Source organism: Dermacentor silvarum, chromosome 1, assembly GCF_013339745.2.
Source record: "Dermacentor silvarum isolate Dsil-2018 chromosome 1, BIME_Dsil_1.4, whole genome shotgun sequence".
Classification (NCBI taxonomy): Eukaryota; Metazoa; Arthropoda; class Arachnida; order Ixodida; family Ixodidae; genus Dermacentor; species Dermacentor silvarum.
The window spans coordinates 46,706,828-46,731,526 of NC_051154.1; the positions used below are offsets into that span (position 1 = coordinate 46,706,828).

General features: G+C 45.9%; 1 protein-coding gene across 5 annotated transcripts in view; it reads left to right on the plus strand.

Moving 5' to 3' along the window:
- The window catches only part of LOC119462195 (uncharacterized), a 125,907-nt gene that overhangs the window by 67,561 nt on the left and 33,647 nt on the right, over positions 1–24,699 (plus strand). For all 5 annotated transcript variants that reach the window (XM_049667476.1, XM_037723544.2, XM_037723558.2 and 2 more), the window contains 5 exons: positions 3,949–4,303; positions 6,103–6,244; positions 8,707–8,951; positions 15,083–15,150; positions 20,971–21,083. In XM_049667476.1, coding sequence (XP_049523433.1) covers positions 3,949–4,303; positions 6,103–6,244; positions 8,707–8,951; positions 15,083–15,150; positions 20,971–21,083 — 923 coding nt within the window. The remainder of the gene's footprint in view (positions 1–3,948; positions 4,304–6,102; positions 6,245–8,706; positions 8,952–15,082; positions 15,151–20,970; positions 21,084–24,699) is intronic.

The window sequence follows — 24,699 nt, forward strand, 5'->3', positions numbered from 1 at the left end:
CTAGCACCAGCAAGACAGATGCTGCAGCCAGGGGAGTAATCATTTGGATTACTATTTGGTTCAGGCGTGGGCATGATGACGAGTCAAGATCGAAGTATCCGGCTAGGGCCAATTTCAGAATCAACATAACGAAAGTTTTGGCTCTTAGAAATGTATGCATGCTGGCTGAGACCTTCAGTCAATATCAATATAACCAAAAAATTGAATCCACCTTAGGAGTCGAATTAACAGAAGTCTACTGTATTAGCAAGGGATGATTCAACTTACCCTAACAGTAGTTGTTGATTTAGTGGTGTTGGAATGCTCCCTATCATATATGGACTGCCCTGTACATATTTTAATGACTCAACTTAATTAAACTAGCTTTTTCTAACTGCAGCTCAGGAGGGCAGCCACAACAAGCACGCACACATTGTAAACACCATGAATAGGCTGCACTTATACAGCAGGCTAGCAACAGTCATGTGCATCTTTGCCAGTGCCCACATGTCACATTAGCGCCCATGCAAATATTAAACGCATTTTCTTGACATTTGATCAGTGAAGCCTTGTTCAAACCAGTGTGTGAATATGTAGCAATGTTGTGTGCAAATTTGTTTCTAGCTGTCATGTTGGCACATGCTGCATGCTGATGTGCACAGTGCAGCGTGGTGTACGAAAAAGAATGCTCCATGCTTAGGCATTTATTATTGGTTTCTCAGTAGGGAGCAATGTCTTCTGGGTAAAGATAACACTGACCAATAAACGTTGGAGGCTTCGCATCCTTGCTGCAGTGGTGCTGCTGCGATTGCAGTCAAACCTCGTAAATACGTACCCGCTTAATGTGTAGTTGCGGTTTAAACGTAGTCGCAAATATTCCCCCACCCAGCCCCCATTGAACCCCATGTTATTGGCTGACCTCTTAAGCCGTAGTCGCTCATTGCCCACCAGGCGGTTAGTGCGTACTATTTTTCGTTCTTGTTCAGCACGCACAGGCACAAAATCGGCAAAATCTCATGTGCGCAGACGTTCGATTCTCAAGATGCGGCACCCGGACTCAATCTCGTGTGCGCGAGGGAGAAAGGCAAGGCAGAAGCGCGCGCAAGGCACGGTGGGGCAGGCGAGAAAGGGAGTAGTTTACTTTGGCGTACGGCTGCCGTATCTTGAAAGCGATCTGCGACATGGAAAAAGTGCGCGCCTGCGCGGCCCTCATCTTCAAAGCGATCTGCAAAGTGCAACTAGTGCCGGTAGCTACGTATGTGCTGTGCTTTCGACGTCTAGTTCGCGTTGAAGCGAGAGACGGCACGCTCGCTGCTGCTGCCGTGCCTCCTGAGCATTCCAGCGTTTTGAGAGCAAATTTCCACGGTCATCGAGCAAGACATGTTCATGTTTACCTTTGCGTGCGTTACACCGTGCTTGTTAATTTAGTTAGTAAGCGGGCCTTGTGGACAAACTGGCTCGCGGCCTTATCGAGTTCGAAAATGCCATCGTCAAGGGAAGGCCGCCACCACGGCAAGTGAAGATTACAGATTTTTTGCTTCCTACCTGCAAATGAAGCCCGTCTGAGTGCGTGTGTTTGAGAGCATCGTGACGTAGTTCTTTTCCGGCCGGTAAATAGCGGTTGGCGGTTAATTCGTACATCGTTTAGTGCGTACCTAAACGAGGTTTTGACTGTATTCATGTCTAGCTCATGTGGCTGTACAAATTTAGTGTTAACATTCTGCTATGCCATGAATGCCAGAATTTCTTGCAAAATCTTTGTTTATTAAGAACATGATACAGTAGACATCCGTTAATTCGACTCCGGTTAATTTGATTTTTCGTTTATTTCGATCCCGGCCAAAGGGCCTTGCTGGCACCCATGCATTTCTATGGGCCCAAACTTTCGTTATTTTGATCCTAAAATTGGCGTTCGCTGGATAATTAACACCTGGCTAATCAGCACGCACATGCCTGAACCCCATAGTGACCCCCCTATAGCACTGACCCTTTTAGTGGCAGCATCTGTCTCGGCAGAGCTTAGGAGACAGTGAATGTGTTGAACACACATTATCTCTCGTCAAAAACGTCTGTTTTCAACCTGCCCAAGGAAGATTTTCAAGCAATAACCAGAGCTCACAATGTCTGATTACAGTATTTACCCAATTGTAACGTGCCCCCCCTCCCTATTTTTGAAGGCCTGAAATTGCCTGCGTGGTTGAAATCTGTGGGGTCTCGCACGTGCTCTTGGGACAAAGGAACGACAACACAGTAGTGCAAACAATCAAAAGGGCATTTATTGCACCTTTCATACACTAATGCACGCTAGCCGAATTACTATGCATAGAACATGCACATGGGCGCACGACAAATCAAGCAAGTCGGACTCACCGCGACCGGATAGCGAGCGAATATGTTCGCCCGCATGCTAGACACCAACGCCTAATCATTCGTGTATACGGTCACGCGAACGGTGGCGCGTTCAAACAATCCGTGTTTGCCCATACTGGTGCCCTGCTCCTAGCCTCACGAGAGGGTCTCGCGAAGCGTGGATCGGTACATGCGCGGAATGTCTGCATCGCTCACCGACCCCACTTCCCAGAGAGAAGCGCCTCTTTCCTTTGGCGCCCAAGTAACCCTGCCGTTAGGTGGCGTTAGCAGCGCAACACTTGCGCCTTCTCTCGCAATATGCTGCAACTTCGCCGCCGTAGAGTCACGCGGCGAAGCCGGATTACAGAAGACGGGAGCCATGCTGAGAAAACATCAGGGGACGTGCTAGAGTCGCACATCCCCATAAATCGCATATGAAACTTAAACCGCCCTTGTAGCATTCGCATGCTTTACCACATAGCATGGATGTGTTGCAGCAAAGCTGACTTCAAAAGAAAAAAATCCTGCTGTGAATCTGATTTAAGGAAAGTGGCCGCTATTGTGCAACCTATATTAGACCCTTACCCATTTTTCTAGATAAAAAATTGGGCGCACGTTAGATTTCTACTTTACCCACCGTGGTTGCGTAGTAGCTTTGACATTGTGCTGCTAAGCACAAGGTCGCGGGATCATATCCTGGCCATGGCTGCCACATTTCAATGGGTGCGTGCGCGTTAAACCACCGCCATTGGGTGTGCCACCATTGGCTGCGCATTAAAAGAACCTCAAGGGGTCAAAATTAACCTGGAGCCCCCTACTATGGCATGCCTCATAATCAGATTGTGATATTAGCATGTAAAACCCCAGAATAAAAATTTTTTTGAAGATTTCTACTTTGTTTAGGAGCTCTAATGTCATTTCTACATTAGTTTTCTACTTTTGACACATTAAAAGTGGCCACGCGTTTGATTGGGGTGTGTGTTAGAATCGAGCAAGTACTCCCAAATGAATCAGCGGTGTGTCATCGCATTCTTTTTTTCTTTTTCTGCATCTTGATTAATTTGATTCACTGGTCAATTCGATTACCTTCGTCGGTCCCGTCTCGGGCGAATTAATGGAAGTCGACTGTACCTAGTCAACAGGACTCCTTCATGAACATGCCCAATTATTTTCACTGTGAAAACATGGACCTTGATTTAACAAAATTTCTATATGTTTGTTTCCAGCAGCAAGCACAGCTTCAATAAATACAGGTTCCACTGTATAGCCAGCAACTTTGGACTGACTCTTAGTAGTGCTAAAAATTGAACTACGCATTGATTTCATGCCTGAATGATTCTATAACGTGTGCATTGTTTTTTTATTTATTTCCATACAATATACTAACTTATGTAACTGTTTGATTGATTCATTGCAACATTCATTGAGGGGACCATGCATAAGTATGCTAGATGGAGGTGCACATTTAAGGATATGAAGGCTGATGAGGTTTCCCCAAGGGCAGAAGGTTTGGAAACGCTGCGATAGTTTTAAGTTTTTGTGCACACTGTTTTGGGGGTGTGCATATTTTCCGAGATTCTAAATAATGATTTAATGCAAGACTATGTTTGACATGGGCAGATACCGTCTGGCAGTGGCTGAGGCAGAGGCACGGTCGGTACGTGAGCGACTGTCATTGGCCGAAGGCGAGCGGCGAGATCTGGGCCGTCTGCTGGAGGGGGCCCAGGGACGGCTACAGGAGGCCGAAGCAGCGGGCCAGGCACTGCGCCTGGAAGCTGCTCAGCAGCGCCAAGCAGCCCATGAGTTGCGTGAGCGTTTGGTCGCTCTCGAGGCCAAATATGCTCGTGCCAAGCGCTTGCTGCGTGATCTGCAACAGCGTGCCCATGAGGCTCGCCAGCGTGAGGAGTACCATCTGCATCAGCTGCACGAGAAGGATCACGAGTACAATGCCCTTGTCAAGGCCCTCAAAGACCGAGTACACATACTTCTCTCTGCTTGCAAACCCCCATCCTTTCCTTCCCTATCTCTCTCTCTTTAACAATTTTGGGCTGGATTAATGTAACGATTCTATTCCAACGCTATCCCTTTTCACCCTTCGTCAGTGGCCCGAGCAGTGTCCTGCCCACATTACCGGCAGGATTGGCCAACTGTCTGTGCATAAGAAAGCGGAATTGAGCAAAAGGAATCCTTACATTATTCTGGCCCATTAGTGCAATGCCTGATGTGAACGAAGATTTAAAGTGCCCCATATCACCTCTGACATTTGAACACTTTTTAGGTAAATGCACATATCAGGTACTGAATACTACAATGATAATCGTTGGCGAACATGGCAGTGCTATGTGCTGCAGGAAAGCCGTAAATTCAAAAAGCAGTCGGGCTCCTTTCAGGGCCTTTGCGACTCGTCCTTCGCACATCGAGATGGCAGCAGGGACCTGTGCGAGATGTTACCAGGGTAAAAGCTGTCAATAAAATTATGATAAAATTAAATTAAGAGCTGTCAATAAAAGCTGGAAGAATCAATCTATTGGGTTGTGGTTTGTGTTTTTTCTAATAGCAGTATGTACTATAAAAAACATTTAAGTCCCTTTAAGATTTTTATGAATGCTTCTGAGCCCCTGCTGGATTTTCTCACGTTGGTTTGCTGGCATTTTACGTTACATAAAAGCTGGTTCTTCTTCGCTTCTGTCACCCAATTCAGAATTCATAAGCAGTTCATTTCAAGGTATGGAAATGCAGGCATGCAAAAGCACGGACACAAAAAGAGGGAGAAGGACGACACAAACCTCTGGGTGACCTTTCAGTCGATAGTTGCTGTTCGTGTTGTCCTTCTTGTCCTTCTTGTCCTGCTTGTGTCTGTGTTTTGCACGTGCATTTCCACACCATCAAATTCCTACCAGTCTGCTCAGCTTTCTGTCCTTTGTCAAATTGTGGACAGACCTGCCATACTGGCTCGCCAAGGCTGCGCAGCCGATCCTCTGCCACTATCATTTTTTTTTTCTATTTTATTTTTTGTGTTGCAGACATTTCATGCAACATAGAAGCTGATTTATTGTTGCTGCTTTCTCTGAATTCAGAATTCATCAAGGGTTCATAAATTCATTCGTCGCTCAACGTTTGGAGCGATGAAGAGCGACAGACCACCGAGACATGTGCTTCACCTGTCAGAAATTTAAATTACAAGATTTTTGTGTTTAGATTGCCTCTCCATAGATTGTACAATGGGTGCATTTTTTTTTTTTTTTTCGTTTTTTTTCCCCACGAGTTCTTTTGGTAAAGGCAACAAGTATGCTTGGGAGAAGCAGGGTTGTGCAAGGATGGGTCAATGAGTTATCTTGGGAGTGGCAGTACAATGAAGGGTTAAGCACACTTCTTTTTATGTGTAGTTATGATGAAATATTCATAAAACATCTAATAATTGTGGGGAAGCTGGAAAACCATTGTCACCTTTGTGGGATTTTCATCTTGTGTTTCACAAAGAAAACGTGCAATAGGAACCCATGGCAAAAGAAAACACACTGTTCTTGGCCAGTTGGTTCACCAGTAAACCATAGCCAAACTGCTTGATAGTGTGATAGTGATTATCACCACAATTGCAAATAATGCCTTTGCATTTAGGTGCCATGCAGGTCACTCTTGTTGGCCATACTGCGAAATTCATGCCTAATTTTAATCTCTTATAAACTTGAAAAATATTGTGTGGTCGCAAAGTTGGTTAGAATGTTTAGGATATTGATATGGGGCCTGATCCATTTCAACTTTTTCAATATGCAGGTCATCCTGCTTGAGAACTGCCTGACGGAGACGCAGAAAGCAGCTGGTGTTCCTGTGCAGTTACCCTATGACAATACAATGAAACTTCTTACACCTCAAATGAAAAAGCGAAGGCCACCACCTCCTGCAGTTCCTCTTTCGGGTAGGTGGCTTTTCAATCTTCCTGTTTTTGAGATGCTTGTACAGCCACCAAATTCTTTAATATTGTTTCACAAGCGCTGACAGCATCTTGGGACATGACAGTTATCGCAGTGAATGGAACGGCCTCGCTGGCGACGTTGCGACTTGGGTTTAAACGCACGTGCTTATCAACGCACATTTCACTGTTCTGCCAGATTTTTGCCACTCGTGCAGTGTGTATTCAAGTATTGGATGGCTGTAAAGTTTTAAGGTATACTTGAGCACTTAAATGGTGAATGCCTAGATTTAACAAGTAAGTAGAATGATTACTTCTTCTGCCAGTCATATTTTAAGCATAATGGGATAGCATACAGTCAAGAAAAGTGTCTTGTCTCAAGATGTCATTTTGCTCGCTGACACGAAAGATAAGCTTGGCCAGATGAATTACAATGTAACATGCTTGTTGTCAGGCATCAGACAATTTCTTGCAGGAGGAATTATAAAGTTCTTTTAACTTGAATGTGTTATGGCTTTGTTTTTTCCGTACAAGAGAGAAGCTGATAAATCATCCATTTCATTCCCAAGTACCAGCCCATATGGTTGCCTTGTGCTGAATGGTCAATGACTTGAGTGCAGTCCTGCAGTGTTTTGATGTTAGCAGTAAATGATGATTATTTACTATGCTTAATCTTTCCCAGAATTTACAATACAGTCGAACCCACTTATGACGATGCCGGTTTTAACAATATATCCGTTATAATAATGAGAAGCTGCTGCACCGGTCAACTTTGCATGCTTTCTATGGTGAAATAACCCGCTTACTGCAATGCCCCCATGCCGCATTATCGGTTATAATGAAGTCTGGCTACTGGGTGTCCGTGCCGAAAGAGAATGGAATGCGAAATCCTTGAAAAGAAAAAGAAATTCGAGCCGCTGCATGTCGCCGCGCGCTGTTTTTGAGCCTCCTCCGCATCGCCAGCCTCGTGTGCCTCTGTCCCGTCACCCTTCCACCCCTCCGAATACGAATGGGCTGCGTTCATAGCTCTACCTGCGCCACCCTCCGAAACACGAATGGACTGTGCCAACTGCGCTGATAGCAGGTAGCGCTGGGTGCTGCCCTTGCTGCGCATTTCTGTTGACGGATTAAGTTGCTCGTGCTCATCTTTGTTGGTTGCGTCGAAGTCGTTCTGGGCCACGCGTTGTCGGCTGCTTCGCGGCCTCGTTTGACTCGCCGCTGAAACGTAAGATGGCTGACCCGCCCGCTGATGATCAGCAATGCATGATGTTGCCGATGAAAAGAACGCGCACTACTATATATTTGTAAACGAAGTGCTTCTAACCGATGAGACGATCGTTGCGAACGTGCTTGCATCGGATAGCGACGGCGACAGTGACGATGCAGCAGGCAGCGATGATGCGGTACGACAGGCTGCCTTAACCTCGCAGGAGGTGCTGCAGATGATTCAGTCCCTCCGGGGCTTCGTTTTCGCGAGGGACCTTCGCAAGATAAGGATGTCCGCAAGCTTTGCGTAAAGCAAGCAAGGTGTCGCAGATCTTGGGGCGGCGGGTGTTTACGAGGTGGACTGAGACACGGATGGCAGCACAGCACAAAAGAAAGAATACCCCTATAACCAAACTGAGAATAATAAACATAATATGTGTAGCACATACATTCCGCTCTTCAACTCAATCGGCAGCCGGATGAAGGAAGGTGGTGGGGAGGGGCACTGGCCTCCCCACTGTTACAGTTTTTGCACAACAGCTTTGCCATTGCCCTATTTTGATTTTTTTTCATGCAGCCCCGTTGTAACAATTATCGGTTATAACAATGGACTTTTCGTGGCACTTGAATATTGTTATAACTGTGCTCGACTGTATTAAAGGGAGCACAAAAGCAATACTTAGTGTATTGCAGTTTAGATGGATAAGGCATTTTTTGAAAACTTTGTTGTTAATTTTCAAATAATACGTTGATTATTAGCAGAGGAAATGAGGCTCGAAGTTTCAGTTTGTAAATTTCACGCCGAATCCCCAACGCCGGTACGTCACTGTGACGTCAGTGATTTCAAAGTATTTTTTCATATTTCGGCCACGTTGGCTCAACAAAGCGTCCTGAAACTCGCCATGTTCAATCTTTTGCTCCTTTAAAACACATTGTAGTCTATCTTTATTGCTAAAGAATTAACTAGGCCTTAGGAGACGCTGTCAAAATACTTGACGTCACAGCGAGCTAGCGTGGGAACTTCAAGGAGGCATTGCCACTTGTCTTTTGTTATTGCACTTTTTCTGGCTTACCAAGCGTCTTATCATAGTAAAAGTGGTGTTTTTGATATTGTAGACGACTAGTTAACTGCTACAGAAGAAATCATTTTTCTCTAAGTCCCTTTAAAATTGCTAAGGTCACTTGTATTTGATGCAAAATATTTTTGTGTTGTGCAAACATTTAGACTTGTATTGATATTGTAATTGATTGTGCCTATGCAGAACTGGACAGTGATGATTGCCTAAGGTGCGAATTGAGTCCTGATGAAGTTTCTGGTGATCAGCGGAGATCAACAGTGGAGCGGCGTGGCGCGGGCGATGCTTTTGATCGAGCGGTGCCTCATACTGAGCTTCTGGATTCGACTGCTGCCAAAGCTAAGGCTGAGCTGGCTGCCAAGGGCAGCCTTGCGAACCGACAGCCCCCTTCTGTGTCGGCTCTCAAGAAACAAACAAGCACTGACCTAGCTGTGAGTCCCATTGCATTTGTGTGATATTCTCAGCTTTGCACAGTTGTACAATTGATCCGAGATATTTCAGCCGTGGATATATTCAATTATTATCTACAGTTAAACCTGCTTATAACAAACCTCCATATAACGAATTCCTGGATATGACGAAGTTTTTCTATTCCTCGTCGTTACTCCATAGAAGCACATGTATTTGAGACCTCTACGTAACGAAGTGGCAGTGAGGGAGACCCCCTCGAAATAACGAATTTTTCCCGCTGACAACCTAGAGATTTCGCCCCAAATTTTGTCATTTTTGCGCGAGCAGCAACCGGAACCACCTTTCCCGCTGCGACGGAATGCAAAGCGGCGGCGGTGCGTTGGCGCACTCGAATTCAAGGCGACTGCGAGGCGAGAGCGAGCACACCGTGTGTGCGAGCGTGCGTGAGGCGGGCCTGCATCCCTGGACCCGGCGATCTTGCCGCCGAGGGCGTGACCTTTCCCCCTCCTTTCATTCAAACCTGATCCCGCCGCTTGCTGCAGCTGGCCTAGCCCGCCAAGCCGGCACTCTCCTTTTCCAGTTGATGTTGCCAAACGAAAAAAAAAACATTTTTTTTTAGTAGGCATTAGTCTAGACGGCAGGCATTAGTCTACCGTCTGTCTTCCCGTTTTCTGCATATGCTCTATCGGCATGAAGTGCCAAGTTCATCATCATGATGCCGCATTTAAAAGGAAAGTGATCATGTGTGCGGAAACGGCCGGAAATCAGGCCGCAGCACGGGCGTTCGGAAAATCCGAAGCTTGCTTGCGGGACTGGCACAAACACTAAGAGAGGATTTTCGCCAGCAAAGCAATGTGGAAGGGTGTCAGTGGACCGAAGCAGGGCGTATTATGCGACGATCCCCTTGGCGATACGATCGCGTTGGCCCTATCTTGAGAGCAATCTGCAACGGAGAAAGTCCGCCGTGCGCTGTGTTTTCGCCGCTTATAGGTCGTATTGAAGAGAGGCATGCTAGCACGAAGGTCAATTTGCTCGCCGCGCTTCGTCACTCCAGCGTTTTGCGAGCGAGTTTCCGCGGTCAGCGAGCGAGATGTGTTCATATTTGCTTGTTCGCGTGTGACACCGTGCTTGTTAATTTAGTAAGCGAATGTTTGCAGGGTTATACGGCCGATAAAACTGCTATCCTTACTTTGTATAGCGGCCTTCTAATTTGCTATCGCAATTGATGCTATGCCTTTTAGGCGAAACTGCGACTTTTTTATTCATCGCAAATTTAGTGCATCGGGAGCAAATCTTTGTTTTTCCATATGAGAGAAAGTTGTATTTCTGTATGAAAGCATGAGGTGTGCGGTACTGTAAAGGATTTTTTTTTGTCACTGAAAACGGGTGCGCGTTACAATCGAGGGCACATTAGAATCGAGTAAATACGGTAATGCGTATCATCCAAAAATCATATTATCCAACGTACAGTAAAACTTCAATAATTCGAACTCAGCTAATTCTAAATTTTGGTTAATTTGGAGAAATTGAGCAATCCGATCATTTTCAGTGCAAATTCTACTGGATAATTTGAATAGCCCGTTCGGCTCTATCCGGATAATTCTAGTTTCTGACTGGCAGCAACGTCTTAGGTTAGGACGCTCCATACAGTCGCTGACCGATTTTTCGGAGCTTGCGGGGACCGAAAAATACTCCAAAAAACTTGTTCAGCCAAACAAAATCTAATTTATCTAATCTCAAATCAAAAATCTCTAATAATGCCCTGCCTTATACTATGATTGGAGGGGATCAGACTTGCTTGGGTTTGCGCAAGAGTGACGGCGTCTCCGTGTACAGTCGACACGAGCGTCGCCGCGTTGGTGATCTCCGCCAATGGAGTTCGCCATGGAGGTCGAAGAAACAAGCTTCGCATCCATGGCTCTCGCGAAGGCCCAGGGAGATGGTGCTGATCACTGAGACATGCGTCTCTGAGATACCTGCTCAGTGTACACACCACATTCAAAATAGCAACCGAAACTTTAGAAAAAAAAAAAAAAAACAGATCCCACAATAAATGATTATGACAATAGTGCTGACCGCAAAAAGAAAAAGAAGTGCCATCCTCGGGAGCGTTTTGTCAGCCAAAGAAGAGAGGGCATGGCCTCCGAGACTGGAAAATGGCACGTGCATGCCAATCTTAGAGGCTATAGAGCGGGCCACTGGAAGCCAAGCCAGTGTAAAATCCAAGATGGTGGCCTCCAAGATCTGGTAGCGTGGCTCGGAACGAGTGATTTAGTCTGGAAATTTTTACTCAATTTGTCCGAAAAATCGGTTGCGAAAATGCATTAGCTCAATTGGAATCCTGAGGGTGCATTTTTGAAGTCCAGAATATCCAGCAAGTCCGAATTGTTGGTGTCAAGCGCCAGCTTTAGTGACTGTCATCGATTCTGTGAACATCGTCCGCAACTTTTTGAGTGCAGCAGTGGTGATTTTTATATGCCACGTGTTGTGAGCCAGCTGGAGAACATGGCACTTGGGGCAGCGAACTACCGTGCCAAGCAATCCCGTATCAGTGGTTACTACAAGTAATCTTTCCCGGACATGGAAAATAAAGGTGATTTTTTTGCGGCAGGTTCTTACTTGTTTTCTTTTTTTCATTTCGGTTAATTCGAAAATCCGCTTAATTCGAAAAATTTTCATGGTCCGGCAGCCTTCAAACTATCGAGGTTTTACTGTATTATTCAACCAGGTCATATTATTGGGAAATGAAAGAAAAAAAAAAGACATATCCCGTAAAACGTAATATACAGAATGGTATCAACGAGATTCCACTGTACAGGTTTTTGACAGAGAGCGAGCATTTTTGCTGCGCCACCACATGGGGATCAACAAAACTATCTCAACCAAAGCGTGGCCTTCGAGACTGGCATGCATACGAAACACCGCTGACACCGACCCAGCTCGCTTCACTAGCTATGCTTTCTGAAGCCATTGACGCAAAGGGAATGCACAATATGGCGCAGGTTCGAATACTGTCAAAGAAGTGGTATGGTGCCTGTGCTTTCATTCTTGCTAATTATTGTAAACAAAATTGGGGACATGGTAATATGCATAAACGAAGTGCATATGAAATAGATGTACGTGGAGAGGTAGGTGTAATTGAATAATTAGCCATGAAGAGTAGCTTTCTTGAACAACCTCTGCATATGCTTGGTTTAACCCCTCTTTCCCACCGACATCACATTCATTCTCTGAAACTTCTACATTCTCTATTTTACTGTCCACATTATGCTTCCCCTAACACATATCTGACCCATGCAAAGCCCCTAATCACGAGAAACAGCAATCGGTTAAACTTGCTGGTCTTTTTTGCTCGCACCAACACTTTTAAATACAGTTCTTTTCCCAGGACTATTGAACTCTGGAATGATCTGCCTGGTTCCATCCCTTGCTTACCACATAATTTGGAGATGCTATTGAGTACTTACTCCCTTTAACCATGTTCTCACGTATGCTTCTTTTGTATTGTGCTTTGTATTTGCCACATATTGTATTCACTCATTCCTGAAATAGCCCTTTTGGGCTTCAGTATCTATAAATAAATAAATAAAAAAATAAAAACCCATTTTTATTGACATAATACTTTAATTTTTCAAAATATTTACTGGACTGCATGCTTCGTGCATACCATCAGAGATGCGAGACTTCTCTCTTGGTGTGCATTCATCGCATGAATAAGTGCGATGTGAAGCTGCATATGAAGTTGCTGTTGAAAGTGCTGCCACAGATGCAGGAATGAAAGGTACTAAGCGTTCTAACCTGAGAGACCAGAACTTGAACATATAAGGAGACAGTCAGGCGGGGACGAAGAAGATAAGCGAGTGGAAAACAGGCTGGAAATTCAGCTGTATTCAGCCGCCCTCTGCAGCGAATCGGATAGCTGGCCCAGTGACGTATTCTGGGCAAAACACGTCATCTGGGCAAAAAAATCGGCCGCTTTGCGTGCTGCAATCGGTAGCGATGTACATTTTTAAAACCTTGTAATAAATTACACGCTTTACGTGGAGCGCTTAGATGCGTCAATTAATGATCACAAGGACCTACTCGAACGACTCAGTACGTTTGCACACAATCGTCAAAATCGTTTCAGGGTCCCTTTAAGGACCCGTCTAAAGAATAAAAACATAAAACGTATTGACCCTTTTCGTGGTGATCCCGTGGGCGCTGCCATTGCTTGCCTCAACTGCCTCCGTGGCCTCTGTGTTTACAGTGGATGTGTATGATGCCAGTGCAGCTTAGCAAACTTCTGTTTCGGGAGATAGCGTATATGTTGACTGGGTGATCGATACGAATCTTGGCCACAACTTCAGATAACATGCAAAAGTGCTTTCGGAGCTGATTAAGCTATGTCCAGACGGTGCGTGCAGCATATATGGTGCTTGTTCTAAAAGCGGGGCTAAATGTGTATTCCAAGTTATGCAAACTTTCCGCTCATGAATTGAATCAGGATTAGTGTGTGTTGCTCTTCGTTCTTTATTTAGCAAATATGTTGAAGCAGCGGCTTGTCACGTTTCTGACTCAGTAAGGTTCCTCGGTGCGATCACTATCTGATTATTTTCTGCCTAATCACTCACGAGTGTGCTCAATTCCGATAGCTTTGTTCTTTCTGTGCATGAGGCTTGAGACGTAGCTGTTTTGTGCATGTAATACCTTATAGCAAAGGTGTATTATCACTAGTAACTCGCTTACCTGTTGACCGTCGCGAAACATTCAGCTTCGACCATTCGTGCGCTATCGGTGTAGTCCGTCATTTATTGTGTGTATATAGTGCACATATATTCAAGTGTGCGCCCATTCACTTATTCTTGAGATGTTAGCGATAGTGTGGGCTGTGGGAGTGGCCCAGTAAGTTTCCGTGCCAGTTGGGGTAGATGTGTGTAGATACTGTGCGCGAAACTTACTGTGACGGGAAGTGGCGCTACTCCCTTTGTCATTGTTTAACGAGCGGTACTCACTCTTATCGATGTCCTTGAGCTGAAGCCCGTTCTTTGAATGTTAGCGATACAACGCTGGCGGATGAGCAAATTTTTGCATCCTCGAGGAAAGCCGTACATCATCGAAGTGCCAGTAACACGTACGAACAGTTGCAGCAGCAGTCCGCATACTTGGCACACAGATTAGTTTAATTTCTTAATATGTCAGTCACTGTTTTTGCAGCGAACTACTGCACACACGTCTTCAATCCACATGATTCAATCCAGCATGACTGGAGCACAGTGCCTTAGCGAAAACTCAGTTGCATTTCCGACAGCTGATCTCACAGAGCAAGGTAGAAGTGGTAATGGTTTCGTATTCGTGCGCTATTGTTGAGGCCACGTGCGGTGCGCCGCCATAAGCGCCATCTGGTTTCTCCAGAACAAACTGCTCCGCGAAAAGGGTCAATAAAGTGTTGAAAAAAGTTAAAAACTTTACCTCTTGCTAAGATTCGAACCTCAGTCTTTTGCGTGGGAAGTGGGCATTCTGCCTCTGCACCACGGCGGTGTGTGTACTACCGATCGCAGCACCCCACACGGCGTTTTACTCTCTTTTGGCTTCACTTTCACTGCGTTGATAGTGCAGCTCTTCCAGACACTATCCATGTTCTAGTACATTACCACAACTATAGCGCATGCGGAAACAACCTATGGAATGGTTTTCATGCATCTCCGCACATGGTGCTATGCAATGAGTGTAGTCGGCCGGGCTCATAAGGAGTGAAGAAAGCATGTGCCAATGCTAGAAAGTGGTGCATAGGGCGAGAGCAAAGAAGTGAACCAAACGCCCAGTGTCTGCATTTGACGATTTGTACCAAGCGAATGCATTGCGCGGCAGAGGAGTCGATGCTCCTGTCCATCTTACTCCGTGGTGTAGCCACAGGTAGGCAGTGTGGTAGACCTTCCAGATTAACACAACAGCTCATGATGCTAGTGCTGCAGTCTATAGCCTGTGTCTTTTGAATGGTATCCCAGTCTCCTGCAACAAAGTTTGGCATTTATTGCGAAATTTGACAGACAAAAAGTGTTACATTATTTCAACCTTTCTGGCTGGCTGCAAAAATATGGTCATGTTGGTGTGGGTTTTCCCCTACCTATCCCCTTTGGCTTGCTAACAAATTATTCTGTATGTTTTTCAGTCTCCTGATGAGCAGCAGGATCTCAACACATCTATCAACAGCACAGGGTCAGAGACATCGATTCAAAGGTGAGTGTGCACAGTTCTTTATTTATTGTGATGAGAGGCACGACGTCATTTGTGGTGTGCTTTTATTGAGGCTGAACTTTGATTTCGCACTTAGAGAATGGGAAATGTAGAATGGCTCATTAGACAACTATAGAGAATACTTGAATGAAATAGTTGTGTTTAAAAGAAAAAGTTAATGTCTAGTGACTGATGCTAGTGAAATTTTCATTTAGGCCTTTGTGTAGTTAAGTTAACAAAAATTGCAAAATTAAGAGAGGAAAAAATTCACTGACGATTACGATTCTCCCTAATGCAAAATTTGAATGCAGCTCTATACGTGTTTTTATTTCACAATACCGTATTTACTTGATTGTAACGCGCACCCGTTTTCTGTGACCAAAAGAGAGGAAAAACCGAAACTCTTGAAAATTGGCTGAAAATGACAAGTCCACCAGTTGAACATGCAGCGGCCCTTCAGAAATGCGCTTTGGTGGAATAAAACCGCTTGGACACGAAAGCTCACTATTGAACAGCTGAAATCATTTTAGGGTACTTATCACCACTCAGCACTGTCAGATGGCAAAGCCAACATAATAATTTAATTCTTGACTTACTGGGAGTCTTTTCATCACAAAAATTTGATGTTAGTGTGGCATAATCATGAGCGGCGCCCTTTTTTCTCGACGGTGACAGCCACGCCCCTTTTCAATACAACACACGCATTCATTCCGCTTGCATTCTTCGAATGCAAGTGGAATGAAAAAAGGCTTTCGACTGTGAAAAGAACATGAAACATCGCCAAAATGTTGGACTTTTGGAATGCTCGCATTATCAGATAGGCCAGAATTTTATCCCATGCTGGCTGGACCCCGTCCACCACCTGAATGAGCAAAGTAGACGTGTCGAAGCAGACAGGCATCTGAACTTGTTCCGAGTGGTGTCTCGGGACGTTTGCGACCTCCTTTGCTTTCGCCTATGTGATCTTCGTTGTTACAAACATTCCCGCTTTCTGTCTGTCCTTGTAAAATCGGCGATGTCATTTATTAACCTGTGGCATCAACCTTTTTGTGGATCGCAGTGCCTGGCGATTGCGGCGAAACTGCATCCTCAAATCTCAGCCGATCCCTGACCTTTGCACATTATTTTTTTAAAGAAAAGTATCTGTCAACATTTGAGTAAATATGGTAATTACGAATGCTCATTAAAAGTGGTATTTTACATGCTAGGCTAGTGGCAGCAGAGTCATGTTTTCGGTGCTCTAAAGACTTGCATGAGTCACAAAATGAACTGATAAAATGTTTAGTTTAGGCATGTGGGATCATAGTGCAGTGGCAGGAGAAATGCAGATTATCAAATGCAGTGGACCAGAAGGAATGCAACATGTTGCGGTCCAAGGACGGTGATAAAAAGCTGCCAAAGATTGATGACGGTGGAGGACATTAAGTGTAAATGAATTTTCATTCTGTGAAGGTAAACTCTACAGGTTTAATCTTATTTCTGTGGCAATGTGTGAATATTCGAAACTTCAAATATTCGATTTGAATCAGTTAGTATTCGATTCGATTCAAAATACACTTTTACTATTTGCAATACTCGAACTCTCGAAAATTGCTATTGTTGGTTCTGAAGCAGTAGAAGCTTGATGTGGGTGAGTTGGTGTAACACACTTGAAGAAAACACAGTGCAAAAAAGACGACAAAAATAAGAAGGGTACAGCAGACGGGCGCTAATTTCCAACTAAATTTTATTTGAAGAAACAAGGTTTATATACATTAAAAAGTTGTCGCAGTTTCACCTGAAAGGCGAAGCATCAATTGCGATAGCAAATTTGTAGAGAGCTATACGGAGTAATGATAGTAGCTTTATCAGGTGTATAACCTTGGACATGCAGCAGCACCGGCAACACGCAGAACTGTTGTCGACGCCGTCGGCGTATTGCCCGCGTTCGCTCAAAATGCGTACGGCGTTGGTGACTGTTGCCGGAGCGTCTGATATAAATAGGCACTTGGTGCCGCAGCTAAACGTCGCCTCCCTTCCCCTCCTTGCCACGGCCTTTCGCGCGTCGGAAGAAGGAGCGTTTGTTCTACATATATGGTGATTGTAAAGGAGGAAAGAGACGCCTACTTCTGCAGCCCTTAAGGGAGCACGGCGCAGAACGCGCGTTTGTTCTTCGCCGTGCGTTCACTCCCCGTGAAAGTGCGCGTCCCTCGCGCCCTTTCACTCGCACATACAGCGTTCGGCGCACGGCGACGATTTCATCTCCACTGACGTCATACGGAACCTCACGGCGACGGCGACGCCGACGGCAGAAATCTGCTTTCGAGTGTCCATATAATTGCTATCGCAATAAAAATGAATTGCACCACTGTGACATCATGAACTCCCTATCGCATCAAAAAGGCAATCTCTTTGTCGGCAGGTGCCACCGACGGGCGGATAATGCACATGCCCTCGGCCCTCACAATGTAAAAAAGCTTCTAATATCTCCCTTTCTTGTCTATCTCCGGAACGTGCCAGAAACTTGGTGTCATAAAGGTTTGGACGGCATTTGTGACATTTACAATGTTCAGCCAAATGACCTTCTGCATTGTTATTTACGGCCCAGTTGTGCTCTCGCGCCCTTTCATTGTAACAACGCCCCGTTAGCCCATTACAGTGAAAGCTCGATGATACGAATCTCACGGGGTCACGAAAAATATTTGTATTAGCCGAAATTCGTATCATCGAAACACAATTAAAACTACAGTCAAATCTCGATAATTTGAACTCGAAGGGGCCCAAAAATTTGTTCGAATTAAAAGGACGTATTTTTGAAGTATTCGTGCACCATAGCACGATGCACGAACGGTGCGAGTCGTGAAATACCGCGGCGTGCAAGCGCATAGCAAGCGCGGGCCACGAAACTGCCCACGCCGGCTAACGGTTGCTTCCCGATAACGGCAGAAAACGAAGCTTCAGGGAGCGGGCGGCGCCGGCACACGGGTGCGCGCGGAGACCGTCGAAGGTGAGGGAGGAGGGCGGCAGGGAAGCGGATTTGGCCACGTCAACTCCCCCGCTTCGGTGGCTCTCAACTCACTCGTAGCTCTCTCACCTTCGACTCCGTGCGCACATCTGCGTGCGCGCCGGCCGCCGTGCTGGCGCCAGCTTATTTTAGCCGCTCATTGAAGTTTCGTTTTCTGCCGTTATCGGGAAGCAAGCGTTTGCGGGCGTGAGCAGTTTCGTTGGCCCGACTGCGCCTCCGCCGCTGCTTCCCTCTGCGCTGCTGCAGCAGCGTGCAAGGTCAACATGTGACTAGAAAATAGAGGAGAAGGGTTCACTGCCATTTTATCCGCGTGGCTCAGACGTCGGCACTAGTGTGTGCTAGAATACGGTTGTCTAGAACACTCTAGTCGGCACGTACACGCTTGTTCCGGCGCGATGCAGAAACGGCGACCTTGCAATTTGAGAGAGGGTGAAATTTCCGCCGCGGGTTCTTTTTTATTTTTTTCCCCGTTCCTTCGCGCGCAGCATTGAGGGGTCTCTCCTGAGCTTTTGCTCTATAGCGGTGTCGGAGCAATGCCGGTCGGAGGCGCCGCCGCGTGATTTGGCGCGCTGCTAAGAGCATTGTCGGTGCGCGGTATGTTCGAAATAAGCGTGTTCGAATTAACGAGATTCGACTGTAGCTAAATTAAAGAGTCAGAGGTGAACTCACTCAGGCACATGTACGTAAAAAGCATTTATTTCTTGAAGAAAAAGTCTCTTATGTCCTTCTATCTCGGTAGACAATCCTATCTCGGTAGACATAGCTCGCTGCGACTAGGTAAAATGGCGCAAACACAAAGAACGCGGCCCAAAGCACAGCAGCCACTCCGTCCGATGGGCAACCGCCGAAAAGGATTAAAAGTACAAAAGCGCCACCGCTTCAAACTCTTCGCGCCCAGTCGCGGAGTCCGCGCTGTCCGGCGCCGCGTCCGCGCCTCCGCACCAAAAGATAACGAGAGAAAGCGCGTGACTGCACGCTGTTCTCTTTCGCGACCGTCAGTGGGGCGGCGTTTATTCGTATCAACCGACGCAGGCCGAAAATCGATTCGTAACAACAGTTCTCTAGCACGTTGCAAAGTAATGGGGCTCGGCCGGGACCACAGAAAAATTCGTATCATCCGGAAATTCGTATTAGCCGTGATCGTATCATCGAGCTTTTACTGTATATACCTGCTTGCAGCTTAGGGGGATTTCATAGACATTTCTAGTGCAACGCGAGTATTGCGCTGCATGTTTCTTAGAGCATGGATCAGGTTTTTCTATGGTCACCATCGGGCATATTTTAGCCAGTTTACATGGAGCACTAAAGACAAGATTAACCCTGTGCCTTTGCGTAACCTTCTTGAGGTTGTGGGACACCCTGTGCCAGTATGGGATTACGTGTACCCTCCTGTCATCTGGTTTTTCTTTGTTAATTCCCTCTCTTACATGTTTAATCTTTTGAAGAAGCTTATCGCAGACGCTAGAAACTAAATAAGACCGGAAACCGGCTTGGCTCAGCCTTGTAACTTGGTTGTTAAAGCTGCTTTCTACTTTGTGAATGCAAGATTTATTTAAAGCTTCCTTTAACACTTTCGTGACCACGCCTATGCCCTTCGACAGTATGTTGTCGATGGTACAAGTTGAATTTTTGCGCCTCTCCGAGCGCTCCGGACAGCTAGCGCCATCAAGCGGGTTAAAAGAGAGACTATTTTATCGGTTTCGGTTTTGTGTTTCTCTTTTCCACCGCGCGGGGATTTTTAAAGCGCGTGCATAGTTGGGGTGACGAGCGCTCGTCGTTTGGCATCTACGTCGCGCGCGTCCGCTCCACGGAAACGGCGAGTTTCGACGGTTTCCGACGCATCTGGGTTCGAATTTGCGGATGATCGTAGCAGCACAGACTCGGAAGATGACTTCGATTCGTCGGACTTCATTACGGACGAAGAAAGTGCGGCAAACCGCCCTGGAACATCAACGGGTATCCGCCGTTGAGTTTTGCTTTCTTCTCGGACCGTGTTATCGCTGCCGCGCCTCGACGTAAGGATTTCCGGCGTGTTCTAAAGGTCACAGTTCTTATCTGCAAGATGTAAACGTCGTTCGGACGGGATCATTTACCGGCGGTCGCGCAGAGAGTCGAGTTTTGTCCACGAAGACAGCCGGGAGTGCACCTTGGAATCGCGCTCCGAAGTGCTGTGTGTACCCGTGTGCCTCAAGAACTTTTGTAGATACAGAGCTTATATTTGCAGGCTGATTTCATATATCCCTTTTCTTGAAAATGTATATTTCGATTTTTTAAATATTTTTTTTGTGCAAAGCAGCATTGATGTTTTTATCGATCTTTCTCGTTCTTGATGCGATTTTTTTGTTTTGATAATTTTTTTCGTAGTATTTTTAATAAATATGCTGTTTGAAATTAATACCGTTGGAAAGATAATTTCTTCTACAATTTGATACCATACACTTCAACATGAATCATTTCCTGTGGCAGGAAAAAAAATAATAGCCAGACTACCCGAAAACTAGCGATTTTCCCGCGGTCACGAAAGTGTTAAACACGTCATTGCAACTCCTCTTTTTACTTATTTGGAGTGAGCACTGTCATACGATATCAACTGCTTTTTCAACCTTGGCTGGTATTCCCAACACACATGCATGTTCATTAATGTGAGCTTCAAATCCAAGAAACAAATGCAATTGTCAGTTGGCCGCTCACACGTGAAGTTTAGAGCCTCCGACGCATTTCTAAAGGTGTTAATTACCTTTTCTACTGTGTCATCTAGCCTTGACTGTGTGACTGGATTTGTCATTGATGAATGTTTGAAGTAAACATTTTTATTTCAGCTCATCTCATTTATCTGACACAAGCAACGCATCAGACTCTTCACCTACTAGACCTCTGTCCCAGCAGCTTGGTGATGACTTTAAGTCAGCTGTTCTTCAGTGGCAAAATAGAGGTGAGTACTCGTGCTGCTATTACTGAGCTAGTCTCATAGTGGCATTAAGAAGCTTTAGCTTGGGACCAACTCTGATTTCCTTATTGAAGTACTCGTGTGAAACATAGAAAACCGTACTGTTATTAGACAACTACTGACCCAATTTAAATGAGGCTCCATTGACTACAGGAAGCAGAATTTTTATTTAGTGCCTAGATTTGTCTTTATTGCTGAAAATTAGTCAGTTAGAAAATTGCAGCACTAAGCTTACTGTTTCGTAACACTGCACCAAAAAGAGCTATCATAATTCTGTAAACTGGGTCAGTTAGGTCATCTAAGGAGGGCAGATATGATATACCTAGGGCTCCGTGTTTTCGGAGTTTATTTTTCTTGAAATTCGGGGGGTGTTTTTCGGAGTTTATTTTCTGGCAGAAATTCGGAGTTTATCGAAGTTTGTTTCTGGTAAATCCCCAATTCTCCGAAATTCGGAGTGGATTTTTGCATTATTCTCAATACTCCAAAATCTTAGATGAAATGATACTTGAATACGAAAACATCAGAACACACGAAGCATATTTTTGTTGTCTGGAAGGTTTGAACGCTCAAACACACATACACACAAGGACAAATACTTAAATACAAAACACCTACGTTTGTGCGTATTAAAAGCTTAAAGCTTTTTGTAATAGACGTAATCATACTTTACGAGGTTGCTGTGACTGATGGAAGCACGCTCCTTTCGATTGATGATTATCAGCTTTGAAAATGCCCTTTCAACTTTTGCGCTAGAAGACTCAGTGTGCAGTGAGAAAGCACTGGCCACTGGACAGTGTGAAGTCTCCAAAGCGACAGGGGTTCACCAATGTTACTGATAAGTTAGCTCTGTTAGTCGCAAAATCACTCATGAGTTGACTCATGTCGTCAGTTTCAAGAAACACTAACTTAAAAATCGGCGCATAGGTTTCGAACGCGCGGGGTAACTCGCGCTTCACATTTTGATTCACAATTTGAACACTACCAAACCGATTCACTGGTGTACTGGAGTGCATCGAAAAGGTTCCTCTCAGCTGTCTGTCTCCACTTTTCAGCGACAGGTCCATGAAGGTCTGCGAAAGTCGTTGAGCGGTCATACGTCTCTCGCTCCGTGCGCGACAAGCCCTTTGTTAAATGTGCTATGGGTGTGGTCTACGAGATGCTGTTGACGTGAGGTAAAGTTTATATCGGCCAAACCCGCTGATGTACCGATGTACTGCTTAGAACATGCCCTTTCTATATAGAACGGAGCAGGGTCATATTGACCGTTAAAATCGGAGTTTATCGGATAAATCCGAATTGTCAAAAATTTTACCGGCGAGTGTTTATCGGATTTTTTCGGATTTATCCGAAAACATGGAGCCCTAGATATACTTTATTTTCTGGTGTATAAGTAGTTTTTTTTTTCTCCGAATTTTCCGTCTTTTTTTTTTTTTCTTTTCTGTACAACTGCCGTCAAATCCAATTGGATGCGCGCTGGGTTGACCTCCTCTGGCAGTTGGTACGGGTTATGTGCACGCTATGGAGGTACTGGGTTTGTCTCGTGATTGAGTTGCCTTGCGCCGTGCGAGAAGGACGAAGCAGTAACGCAAGCAGCGGCAGGTCGACTGCGAGTCGACTGCCCCCAATGTTGTCGCATCTGCAGAACGCTTTCAAGATACGGTGCGTGCCGCTGCGCAATCTATGCAGTTGCTACCAGAGTACAAGCCACCCTACCTCCCTCCTGTGCTGCCTTCCTGCTTTCCTTCCTCGGGCGCAGTTCGGCTCACCATCACATGCTTTCACTCTCACATACAGCATACGGCACGCGGGGACGATGTTATTGTCCTTAGACTTTATTTATATGGAACATCGTGGCGACCATGATGACAGAAAGGCGCCTGGAGTGTCCATATTAGTGCTCTCACAATTATATAGGAATGGTACTGATACGCATGCACAGCGATATGCTTTCGCAGTGAGCCCGCGATATGCTGCGTACATGAAGTGAAACGTCATTGTGATTTTTTTATATCATTTACCAAATGAACAGGTCCGTCTTACACACCGGGGTGACTTATACAGTATAGACCACTTATAACGTAACCACTTGTAGTGCAGGACCGGATATAGTGCGGTCTTTTCAGACTCCTGTTAATTGTACCATAGCACTCCATGTATACACGTATCGCTTATAGTGCAGTTGCGGGAAACGAAATACCGGTTACAGTGCGGCTGCCTGGGAGTACGGAAGTCAGCGGAGACAGCGAACGCTCCCCTCAAACGGGCGCCCCAAGAAGTGCTCGAGGAAGAAAGAGTCGTGAAGTGGAGGAGAAGGGCACGTGGTGCGAACGAACAGCCAGTCAGGCTGAAACCAGAATATTGAGTGCGAGTCGGGAAAATATCACGGCGCGCATAGCGAGCGAGGGCCACGAGACTGCCAACGCCGGCCAACGCTCGCTTCACGATAACGGCAGTAAACGAAACTTCAAGGAGTGGGCGGCGCCGGCACGGCACGGCGAAGGGCGCACGCGGAGACCGTGGAATGTGAGGGAGGAGGGCGGCAGGGAAGCGGATTTCGCCTCGCCAACTCCGCCGCTTCGGTGGCTCCCCTCACCCTCCCTCGTAACTCCCTCACTTTCGACTGTCACCGTGCGCGCCCGCCGTCGTGCAGGCGTCGCCGTTCCAGCCGGTCTGGCGCCAGCTCCCCGAAGTTTCGTTTTCTGCCGTTATCGGGAAGCGGGCGTTTGCCGGTGTGGGCAGTTTCGTTGGCCAGCCTAGGACAGCGCCGCTGCTTCACTCTGCGCCGTAGCCGCAGTGTGCAAGGTCAACATGTGACTAGAAAGTAGAGGAAGCATAAAGGAGAAAGAAGGGTTGACTGCCATTTTCTATGCGTGGCTACGGTACCGTGGCTGAGACTTCGGCATGTACACGAATGTTCCGGCGCAATGCAGAATCGGCGACCTTGCCATTTGAGAGAGGGTAAAATTTCCGCCGCATTTAAAAATTTTTTTTGTTTTGTTCGCGCGCGACATTGAGGGGTCTCTCCTAAGCTTTTACTCTATAGGCCGTTTCACATGCTGCGACTGGAGCGAGAAAAATTGGTGCGATCGCACGCGTCGCAATGCGATTTTTGGCGGTGGCGGAGCAATGCTGGTCGGAGGCGCCGCCACGTGAATTATTTCGAATTAACGAGATTCGACTGTAAATTGAATGCAAACGTTCTAGCTGCATTCCTCGACTGTCGCATACGCGTGGCAGCTCGGTGCACATGTTTTGCATATGTGCCGCCCTTGAAAATTGTTGCTTTGGTTATAGTGTGGATATTCGCGCCTCCGGCGACTTACCTTATAAGCGGTCTACACTGTATACATTTTTTTTTTCCGGGATAGACTGCCGTTTTGAGGGGGGTGTGACTTATACAAAGGTGCGACTTATAGACCGGAAGATACGGTATATTATTAGTTTACAGCTTACATGAAATTATTACTTTGCGTGAGTTCTGAGACAGTCCTGCTCATAAATTAGTGGTTTAGTTCAGAGTATGGTAAGGGTCAAACGAAACATCGTCTATATGTTCTCTTATGCGAGTACGTTGGCAACGCCCGCATCTGCTTAAATTGCG